Genomic DNA, 12,129 nt, shown 5'->3' with positions numbered 1-12,129 from the left:
TTATGGCAGAAAGTGAAGAGGAACTCAAAAGCCTCTTGATGAAAGTGAAAGTGGAAAGTGAAAAAGTTGGCTTAAAGCTCCACATTTAGAAAACGAAGATCATGGCATTCAGTCCCATCACTTCATGGGAAACAGATGAGGAAACAGTGGAAACAGTGGCAGACTTTATTTTTTTGGGTTCCGAAATCACTGCAGATGGTGACTGCAGCCATGAAATTAAAAGACGCTTGCTCCTTGGAAGGAAAGTGATGACCAACCTAGATAGCATATTCAAAAGCAGAGACATTACTTTGCCAACAAAGGTTCGTCTAGTCAAGGCTATGGTTTTTCCTGTGGTCATGTATGGATGTGAGAGTTGGACTGTGAAGAAAGTTGAGCACCAAAGAATTGATGCTTTTGAACTGTGGTGTTGGAGAAGACTCTTGAGAGTCCCTTGGACTGCAAGGAGATCCAACCAGCCCATTCTGAAGGAGATCAGCCCTGGGATTTCTTTGGAAGGAATGATGCTAAAGCTGAAACTCCAGTACTTTGGCCACCTCATGCGAAGAGTTGACTCATTGGAAAATACTCTTGATGCGGGAGGGATTGGGGGCAGGAGGAGAAGGGGATGACAGAGGATGAGATGGCTGGATGGCATCACTGACTCGATGGACGTGAGTCTGAGTGAACTCCGGGAGTTGGTGATGGACAGGGAGGCCTGGTGTGCTGCGATTCATTGGGTCACAAAGAGTCGGACACGACTGAGTGACTGAAATGAACTGAGGTAGGCCTGGCGTGGGGCAGTCCATGGGGTCGCAAAGAATTGGGCACAACTGAATGACTGAACTGAACTGAACTGAAGACCTGGGAAATCTTTAAAACTTAGAATGATGGGAGAAATATAGATTACTCATTGTTATCTATAACAATGAAGGAAAAAATTTAAAGCTGAACCATAGTGCACAATGAATTTTTATAAAATTGTTCAAAAGATTAAAAAAAAATTTAATGTAAAAAACAAAGACAGCAATCACTGGTCTTTTCTGATTTGGGCAAGAGGTCAGGCCAGGTGCATTCTTAAGAGTTCTTGTTGTTCAGTCACTAACATGTCCCACTTTTTGCGACCCCATAGGCTGCAGCATGCAAAGAGAAAGTTACTATAAGGAGGAAATTAGGCACAGAATCTTGGTCCTTTTCTGACCCTAGTATCCCAACCACGTGGGCTCATCGAAGACACAAAAATCTTTCTGTTGTCAATGACAGGATCCTGCTTTCAGATCCAAAGTCTGGTTGGCGAGAAGGTCACTTCTCTGCTTACAAAGGGAAGAAGATAACATCAGTGACTTGGAATTTCTTTAAGTCCAAGAGCGATGAGGAGACCAAAGGTAATCAGATAGTCTTGGGCTATCTAAGAGAGGAACCAAGCTCTTCGAAGAGCCTGGCATCTACACCAAAGTTGTTGTTGTTCAGTTGCTAAGTCATGTCCCACTCTTTGTCACCCCATAGGCTGCAGCATGCCAGGCTTCCCTGTCCTTCACTATCTCCAGGAGTTGGCTCAGATTCATGTCCCCTAGTCAATGACACTATCCAATCATCTTATCCTCTGCCGCCCTCTTCTACTTTTGCCTTCAATCTTTCCCAGCATCAGGGTCTTTTCCAATGAGTGGGTTCTTATTAGAGTTCTAGCCAGAATCTAATAATCTAATAAAATCTGATCTAATCAAATAAGATGTAATCAATGATGACATTTTAAGTTGTCTATTTAGTTGTTCCTTTTAGTAGTAATAATAGTAACAATAAATCTCGGCCTTCCAAGATAAGAGTTTGTTCCCTAGAGCACACTTGGGTCTAAGGCACCACCATGAACTGATCCAACTCAGGCCCTACTGCTGACGTTTGGTGTTCAGAGCAAACAGCATTCATTCCTCTCAGAATTATTGATACCTTTGTTAGATATTGCTTGAGGGCAAATCAGACACTACTGCTGCTAAGTCGCTTCAGTTGTGTCCAACTCTGTGCAACCCCAGAGACGGCAGCCCACCAGGCTCCCCCATCCCTGGGATTCTCCAGGCAAGAACACTGGAGTGGGTTGCCATTTCCTTCTCTAATGCATGAAAGTGAAAAGTGAAAGTGAAGTCACTCAGTCGTCTCCGACTCTTAGTGACCCCATGGACTGCAGCCTACCAGGCTCCTCCGTCCATGGATTTTCCAGGCAAGAGTACTGGAGTGGGTTGCCATTTCCTTCTCCAAAATCAGACACAGGGACTATTATTGCCCTCATGGGGTTAATCTGTCGAATTTTAGGCAAATCCCTTTCTCTCGGTAGGACTCAGGTCCTCGACGTATTCAGAGCTGTGACTCTGGACCTCAACTACTTGCCGTCAAAGTGCGGCTGCACCTCTTCCTGTTTCGTGATCACAGGCAAGTTTTTTTTTCTCTCTAAGCCTCACGCATAAAATGGAGATAATATAACTCTTCTTTGGTTCTTACAGGCTGGAATTACTCGATGGCAGGCGTCCAGCGCTAGGTTGGTTGTCGCTATTGCTACTCTGGGGACGGGAGCTGGGCGAGGTGGCCCAGGGGTTCCTGGCAGGTGGTGATGTAATGTGGGCACCGCTCGCAGCCCCCGCAGGAAGGGGGCGCTGGGGTTTCCTCACGTCCCGGACGCAGCGCAGGTAGCGATTCCCGCGGGCACGCTGCGTCCTGAGCGCGGGAGGCGGGGTCGCGCGCCGTGTGCACCAGGAGGAGCTCGAGGCAGAGCCGGGCGGCGGCGGCGGCGGCCGGGCACCAGGTTGCTGAGGAGCCGCGGGGCCTAGCCGCCCCCATCCTCACACCAAGGAGGTCGTGGAGAGACGAGAAGTGCCCTCGGTCTCGCCCGGCCCCGTGGCGGTTCTAGCGGAGAGCCGGGTCTGCCCGACGGCAGTGGCGGGCGCAAACGCCATTGCGTCGGAAGTTTGGCCGGGGCCTAGAGGCGCAGTGGAGGAGGCTGGCTTCGGGGGACTGAAACCCTGAGAGGAACCTGCCCAGGGACGCTCCTCAGGAGGAGGAGGCGATGGAGGGAGACGGCCGCGCACACCTCACAGTCCGCAGCGGTCGCTCGCATGGTCGCGAGCACAGACGGCAGCAACGCAGACACACCTCAGAGCCCACGAGGCTCTATTATGAGTCCCGCGGCCGGGAGAGGGACGAGGACAGAAGGCAGTGTCGCCGAGATTCCCCAGCATATTCCTCAGAGCGGGCATATTGTGGTTACAACCGGTCTCCCCCACCCTCTACACGTCCTCGTCTGATGTCCAGGGACCGTCACAGACGCCCCTCGGAGACCTACGTTGTACAGCGGGGACCTGGAGAAGGACCCTATTATGCTCCCCGGGCCAGACTGAGGTTCAGTCAAGACCACCGCCTTTGTGCCTCCCACGGGAGGGAGGCTGGGAGTCTAAGCTGGGGGCACCAGCCTCCCCACAAGGACAAACACCCTTTGAGTACCAAAGAATACGAGAAGTCTTCTACTTTGACCAGCCAAAAATCAGTCCTGGCCTCCTCCCGAGAGGAAAGCCCACCGTTTGTCCCCAGGGACAAAGCAAAGGAGAATCCGCCTTCTACTGGTGTCAAAGAGGAGGAAAGAAGGCGCCGCAGGATCCAGTTTTCACCTTCCTTCGGGCACCCTTCAGACTTTAAAAAGCAAAAGCAGGAAGACTTAGAGAAAACCAAACCGGACAAAAACAAGCAAAGTCTCAACCGCTTGGACATAGCAGAGGGGACAAGAGGCCTGTTACCCAGGGTGAAAGAGAAGGCTACCAATAACCGAAAGATTCAAGAAGGGAAAGTAAGACCTCCCCATTTGGATGGAAAGCCAGATGGCTCCCTCCCTTAAGTTGTGACAGATATGGATAATGAATCCAAGCCGCCCACCATGCCTTTTCATTCATTCCTCAACCAGGACCAGCCTAGGGAGAACACGAAAAAGATTATGAAAACTTCAGCCACTGCTCTTGAAGAGAAAGGACCTAAAAAAAATGACTCAAGTCAAAACTTGGACTTGGTTCAGGAACTGCCTGAGGTGAATGAAAACAGATCAGAGAAGCTGCAACCATCTGGAAACATCTGGGCCAAGCTGGAAAAGGTCCCCACTGATGCACCAGTGTGGCCAGATCTTCCATTACCCAGGATCTCCGCCAAGTACCATCCACTTCCTGCCTCTAGATTGATGTCCTCCTTCCGACCAAAGCAAAAAGCACTGTCTTCACCCCAGAAAGAGGAAGAAGTTGGATTTACTGGATGCAGAATGAATTCTAAGATGCAAGTGTTTTCTGGCTCTAAGTGTGCTTATCTTGCCAAAATGATGACCCTGCGCCAACAGTGCATCTGGGTACTTAAAAACAACATCAATTCAATCTTTAAAGTGGGAGGAGTCCCATATTCAGTTCTTGAACCCATCTTGAAGAGCTGTGCACCTGATCAGCTGTATTGCATAGAGAAATACAATCATACACTAGTTCAAGAAACAGATCAACTATGGAAAATTCACTGTCACCAAAATTTTAGGAAAGAAAGGCCACAAGAGCATGAATCATGGCGAGAGATGTACATGCGGCTTCAGGATGCCCAAGAGCAGCGGCTTCGAGCACTGACAGTGAATATCCAGTCTGCACACGCCAATAAACCCAAAGGCCGACAAGCAAAAATGATCCTACTCAACTCTCTCGCCCGGCCACCTTCTGACGTCCAAAGGAGGCAGCAGTTTGAAACACGAGAAGCACCTGTCCCTGAAAAAGTCAAGATCAAGCCAGCCCTGTACCCTAGAGAAACCAGCCATACTCCCTCCAGCAGCAACAGCCTTAACCTTACCCATGAGAAGCTGGCCCACACATGCTCAAGCACTACCAGTACCCACTTGCCACAGGTGGTAAGCGGCAGGAAACCTGTGAAGAAAATTGCTCCTATGATGGCCAAGACAATTAAAGATTTCAAGAACAGATTCTCCCAACGATAAATTGAGGCCTTGCCTTGGAGGTGGAATTCAGGGGGAGAAATACAAGGGCAGTGGGGGTTATGGAATGGGACTTTCTAAGGAGACCAGCAACTTCTGCTTTGTAGAAACTTTTGGACTCGGACTCCTATAGTTTTCAAGTGTTGTTTCTGTAAGACTGCACACCAAGCCCCTGCCTCCCTGCCTAGAGAACACTTCAGAATTCTGAAGATGAGAAGCCTCATTCTCACTGACAATTTTAAGATACATTATACCTTTGTTCTTAACTAACCTTTGTAAACAGTAAGACATAGTCTTAATTAACAAATGTTATCTTCAGGTTGTATTTATATAAATAAAAATATGCAACATGGGATTTTTTTTTTTAATCTCAGAGTAGATGAGGCCTTTTTGAACACAAACCCAGAAGCCATTAATTAAAAAGGCTGATAGGTTTGACCACATAAAAAATTCTAAATATACAAAAAAGGTTAAGAAACAATAACTGGGAAAGATATTTACAACTCAGTTAACATTCAAAAGACCAATTTCCTTTATATATAATAAGTGCCCACAAAGCAAAGAAAAAACATCAATAATTTACTATAAAAATGGACAAGCATAGGAAAAGATGGTTCACACAAAAAGAAACACAAACGACTCTATATGACGAGATGCTCAATCTTACAAAAATGCAAATTTGAAACATAATACAAATTTCCACATTATCAGTTGAGTAAAATTCAAAAAATTAATAGCCTGCTATGTTGGAGCAGCTGATCATACATTACTAGTAAGATGATAAGTTGATACAACTTCTACTGAAGTTAAAAGGCAAATTTATATACATCCTTTGGTACTACGGTATCACTTTTAAGATGAGAAACTGAATATATAAATGGATAATGGCCAGACCCACATAAGCTCAGGAAGCCAAACCACAACCTCTGTAAGCAACCATCTCAGAAAACCAAATCCCAGACCCTATAGCAATCTGTCCAAGAAACTAAATCACAACCTCCATAGCAACTGGCCCAGAATGGTCGAGATTTGCTCAACAACTGCCAGCCTCCCTATTTTTGCTCTTAGCCTCCAAGTCAGGACCAACCAAGAAAGCCAAATATGACTTCCAAATCAATCACATAAGATGCCCCACTTCCAGGTAGCCCAACTCCAGATTTCCCAGGTCAACAGCCTCCAATCAGAAAATGTTAAAATCTTCCCACTTTTTTTCACTATAAAGCTTTCCCACTCCCCTGCCTGCCAAATGCAAGTGATGACATTTGACTTTCTTACTACAGCAAGCACTCAGTAAATAGCCTGTTTCCTCAATATGGGTGGTTTTTATTTATTTCCACAGAATTGCATTCTTCAGATGCACACATGTCAAATATACACATATACAAACTGATATAGCAATTTCACTGATAGGATTTTATTCCACAGACACAACTCTGTGTGTGTGTGTATTTAATACAAAGACATGACCGTGGCATGTGAATCCACTTTTCTCTAGAACATCTGCCTGCCTCTAAAAGGCTAAGAAGCTGGGTAGTATATTTGACAACCTCAAAGTGCTAAGGTGCAAAAGTTCTAAACCAAGACCCATGAAGATAGGGGACCCTGGCAAAATCAATGAATATTCAGTCCTTATTCCATTCTAGGAATGAGGACAAAAGATAAGGTAAGGTGCCCATGTTCTGTATGGCCCAGAAAAATCTCAGTCCCTAAATTTGGATTGAGTCCCTAAATGTCAGTCCCTAAAATTCTCCAGGCCAGAATACTAGAGCGGGTAGCTGTTCCCTTCTCCAGGGAATCTTCACAATCCAGGGATTGAACCCAGGTCTCCCACATGGTAGGCAGATTCTATACCAGCTGAGCCACTGGGGAAGCCCAAGAACACTGGAGTGGGTAGCCTATCCCTTCTCCAGCGGATCAGGAATAAAATGGGAGTCTCCTACATTGCAGGTGGATTCTTTAGTAGCTGAGCTACTAGGGAAACCCCAGAAAAATCTCAGTCCCTAAATTTGGATTGAGACATTCCTGAATTGCTAGCTCCTCCCACCAGGCACAAGACAGAAACAAGCCTAAATTACCTTTACAGGAAGATATCATCATCCTTCATCACAAATTATTTCTAAAAACAAATCAACTACACTACCATGCAGTCTAAGAGAATAACAGCATAAATGAAAAATATTAGGAATAACAGAAAATTGAAACAGATCCACATGGAACTCAAGATATTAGAAGTATCAGACACAGACTTGAGGAAAACTATTTCAATCAATATAATTTACAATAGTCTATAAAAATCAAGTAGGAACAAATTTAACAAAAGATGTTGCAGATTTCTTTTGTGGGATGAATGGTATCCCCTTCTCCCCAAATTCATATACTGAAGCCCTAACCGTGAATAACTCAGAATGTGACTGTATTTAAAGACAGAGCCTTTAGGAGATTAATAAATTAAAATGAGGCCATTAGGGTGAGCCCTAATCCAATCTGACTGGTGTCCTTGGAAGAAGAGGAAATTTGGACATGTGAAATGATGCCAGAGATGGTTCTCTAATATAGGAAATACCATGTTGAAGACACAGCAAAAAGGTGGCCACTTGCAAGCCAAGGAGAAAGGCCTCAGGATAAATCAAACCTGCCAACACCTTTTTCTTGGACATCTAGCCTCCAGAACTGTGAGAAAATAAATTTTTGCTGTTTAAGACACCCAGTCTGTGATATTTTGTTATGGCAGCCCTAGCAAAATAATGCAACCTCTATGCTGAAAATGACAAAATAGGGCTAAGAGATATTTAAAAAGTTATAACATTTAAGAATTGAGAAAATGAATTTTTAAAGATGTTCTCCTTAAAACTGATGTATAGATTGAATGCAATCTTATCAAAAGCTCAGTGAACTTGTTTATATAAATTGAAAATCTGATTCTGACATTTATGTGGAAATTTAGAACCAAGATGGCATTGAAAAATAGCTAGGTCAGAGAATTTATACTACCAGTTTTTAAGGCTTAGTATTAAGCCACAATAATTAAGATAGTTTGATACTGACCTGGAGATAGATAAATCTATCAATCAAAAGGAACAGAGAGTTCAAAAATAAACCCACAAATATATGGTCATGTGATTTTTTACGAAGTTGCCACAGTAATTCAAAAATTTTTTAAAAGATGCTGGAGCAATTGGATAACCAAATAGGAAAAAAAAATAAACTTAACCCCTATCTCACATCAAACACACAAATTAACTGAAGATAACAATTCTATATGTTTAGGTACCTAAACATATAACATTTTGGGAGAAGGGGATACCATTCATCCCACAAAATAACATAACATCAAATAAAGCAAAAATTGACAAAATCAAAAGGAGAAATAGGCAAAAAATACAATTACAGTGAGAGATACTTATATGCCTTCGAACAAAGAGAAAAAAAAATCTGTAACATATAAAAGATTTGAACAACACAATTAAGAAACTTAACCATACGTTGAGCCATAAAACAATTCTCGACAAATGTCAGAGGACTGAAATCCTGTAGAATGTTGCTAGTAAATACAGCACAATTAAACTAGAAAACAATGTCCAAAAGGTATCAGCAGACCTCCCATATGTAAATAATACACTTCTAAATACTTATGAGTCAGGGAAAAATCATAATAGATATAAGAAAATATTTGGAACTGAATAAAAAAAGCAAAAGTCGTTCAGTTGAGTCCAACTCTTTGCACCCCCATGGACTATACAGTCCATGGAATTCTCCAGGCCAGAATACTGGAGTGGGTAGCCTTTCTCTCCTCCAGGGTATCTTCCCAACACAGGGATGGAACCCAGGTCTCCTGCATTGCAGGTGGATTCTTTTCCAGCTGAGCCACAAGGGAATAAAAAAGAAAAATTAAAATGCTACATATTAAAACATATGGAAGCAGGCAAAGCGGTGATTAAAGGAAAATTTAAATCTTTAAATGCATCTGTTAAAAGAAAAAAGATAAATATTAAAAATTAAGCAAATATATTAATAAATTATAAAAAATAATAAAGCCAAGGAAAGTATAGAAAATAACCATTTTTTACACTTTTTTTATTCTTTTGAATTTTTTATTTTGTACTAGGGTATACCTGATTAACAATGTTATGATAGTTTCAGGTAAATAGCGAAGGGACTCAGTCATACATATACATGTATCCACTTCCCACCTCAATCCCCCTCCCATCCAGATTGCCACATAACATTGACCGGACTTCCATGTGCTATACGGTAGGTCTTTGTTGGTTATCTGTTTTAAATACAGCAGTGTGTACATGTCCATCCCAAACTCCCTAACTATCCCTCCCATCCCCAGCAACCTAAGTTTGTTTTCTAAACCTGTGAATGTCTTTCTGTTTTGTAAGTTCATTTGTATCATTTCTTTTTAGATTTCACATATAAGGGATGTCATATGATATTTCTCCTTCTCTGTGTGACTTGACTTCCCTGGTGGCTCAGACAGTTAAGCGTCTGTCTACAATGTGGGAGACCTGGCTTCAATCCCTGGGTCGGGAAGATCCCCTGGGGAAGGAAATGGCAATCCACTCCAGTACTGTTGCCTGGAAAATCCCGTGGACAGAGGAGCCTGGTAGGCTACAGTCCATGGGGTCACAAAGAGTCGGACACGACTGAGCGACTTCACTTCACTTCTTCTCTGTCTGACTTACTTCATTCAGTATGACACTCTTTAGGTCCATCCATGTTACTGCAAATGGCATTATTTCATCCTTTTTAATGGCTGAGTAATAGTCCATTGTATATATGTAACACATCTTCTTTATCCATTCCTCCCTCAATGGACATTTAGACTGCTTACCTATCTTGGTTATTATAAACAGTGCTACAATGAACACTGGGGTGTATGTATCCTTTCAGATTATGTTTTTCTCTGGATAGATATATGCCCAGGAGTGGGATTGTAGGGTCATATGGTAGCTCTGTTTTTAGTTTTTTAAGAACCTCCATAGGAGAAGGCAATGGCACCCCACTCCAGTACTCTTGCCTGGAAAATCCCATGGATGGAGGAGCCTGGAGGCTGCAGTCCATGGGGTCGCTAAGAGTCGGACACGACTGATCGACTTCACTTTCACCTTTCACTTTCATGCACTGGAGAAGGAAATGGCAACCCACTCCAGTGTTCTTGCCTGGAGAATCCCAGGGACGGGGGAGCCTGGTAGGCTGCCATCTCTGGGGTCGCACAGAGTCGGACACAACTGAAGCAACTTAGCAGCAGCAGCATACTGTTCTTCATAGTGACTGTACCAATTTATATTCCCACCAACAGACTAGAAGGGTTCCCTTCTCTCCGTACCTTCTCCAGCATTTGTTGTTTGTAGATCTTTTGATGCTAGCCTTCTGGCTGGTATGAGGTGATAGCTCACTGTTGTTTTGATTTGCAAAGAAATAATAATTTTAAGACCGCAAAAATAGAGAAACAGAAATCAAACAGACCATAGACAGGATCAACAAAACTTGGTTCTTTGAAAAGACTGACAAAATTGATAAACCTTTGGTAAGACTAATGAAGAAAAATAAGAGAAGGCACAAAAAAACCAATGTAAGAATAAAAAGGGAAGATGGTTACAGATTCCATATATATTTAATTTTTTAAGAAAGGATATTATGAAAAAAAAAGAAAGGATATTATGAACAATTATGCCAATAAATTTGAAAATTTAGATGAGATAAATAAATTCTAAAAAAACATAACATACCAAATCAACAGCAAAAAGAAATTTTAAAGTACCAACAGTTTTGATGAAAATAACCTGAATTTGTTAAAAACCACGCAATAAACAAACAAAAAACAAAGCAAAACACTTTCTACGGGAAATCCATTCTCAGATTTCTTTCAAGGCAAATTCTACCATTCAATGAAAAACACAATGGCAATCTTCATAATTTTTACTACTGAATGAAGAAGAGGGAATATTTCTTAATTTTTATGAGGACAACATATCTTTCATACTAAAACCTGACAAAGACACTCAAAAGAGGAAAACAATAGGCCAGTCTCACTCATTAATATAGATGGAAAAAGTCTAAGCAAAATATTAGCAAACTGAATCACCATTATGTAACATCAAACTTCAGCATATCCCAGGAATGAGATAAGACTGTTTAATATTAGAGAATCAAACAACATAGTTAATGCACCACATTATAAAATAAAGGGAAATATTATAATCACTTTAACAAATGTAGAAAAGTATTTGGTAAAAATCAACACACTTCTTTGATTTAAAAAAAGAACTCTAAGCACACTATTTTATATTGCTAAAATAAGATCAACATACAAAATCAATTGCATTTCTACATATTAGTAATAAATATAAAATTAAATTTTAAAAACCAAGAAACCATTTACAATGATATGAAAACCATTTAGAGTGGTATCAAGAACTACAAGTATTTCTAACAAAAATGGGCAAGTTTTCTATGCAGAAAACTCTAAACTGCTACTGAAAAAAATTAAGGAAGCCAGAATAAAAAGAGAAACCATACTCTTCAATTGGAGAATTCTTTGTAATTCTCATTATTTTTAAATCATCAATTCTTCTCAAATTTATTCTTCCAACTCAATGCCATCTCAATCAAAATTTAGCAACCTTTGTGGAATTTGACAAGTTGATTCTAAAATATGTAAACACATGTCAATAATAGTGTGACCATCTGACAAAAAAGAACAAGTGAGAAGTCTTTGCTCTAGAGGATATCAAGAATGGATTGGCGTTTAGTCACTAAACAAGTGTCTGACTCTTTTGCGGCCCCACGGACTGTAGGCTGCCAGGCTCCTCTGGCGATTTCCTAGGCAAGAATATTGGAGTGGGTTGCCATCTCCTTCTCCAGGGGATCTTTCCAACCCAGGGATCAATCCTGCGTTTCCTGCATTGGCAGGAGGATTCTTTACCACTGAGCCACCTGGGGAAGCCCATAAAGAATGGATATAACTTAAAAAATGAAAAAAATAAAAATAAAAGAATGGATACAACTATATTTCTAAGACAGTGTGGCATTGGCATAGGAAATAGACAAAAAGACCAATGGAACAGACTTGAGGACCCAGAAACAATTTTGCCTATTTTCTTATATCTTGTTTTTCTCCTTTTTATAATCATGTTTTCCGTAAATGTTTAAAC

The 12,129-nt window shown here is 41.7% G+C and overlaps 2 protein-coding genes across 5 annotated transcripts in view; one reads left to right on the top strand and one right to left on the bottom strand.

Moving 5' to 3' along the window:
* KATNAL2 (katanin catalytic subunit A1 like 2) overlaps window positions 1–12,129 on the bottom strand; it is a 109,622-nt gene that overhangs the window by 88,635 nt on the left and 8,858 nt on the right. The gene's annotated exons all lie outside the window — the stretch shown is intronic.
* Window positions 2,515–5,322, top strand: LOC104975783 (elongin-A-like). Its single transcript, XM_059881075.1, is given in 1 exon segment — window positions 2,515–5,322. A coding segment is annotated over 1 exon segment (1,941 nt). The 5' UTR covers window positions 2,515–3,031; the 3' UTR covers window positions 4,973–5,322.

Source organism: Bos taurus, chromosome 24 (assembly GCF_002263795.3).
Source record: "Bos taurus isolate L1 Dominette 01449 registration number 42190680 breed Hereford chromosome 24, ARS-UCD2.0, whole genome shotgun sequence".
Taxonomy (NCBI): Eukaryota; Metazoa; Chordata; class Mammalia; order Artiodactyla; family Bovidae; genus Bos; species Bos taurus.
Note: the sequence above shows the minus strand (reverse complement) of the source record. Positions and strands in the feature narration are given on the sequence as shown.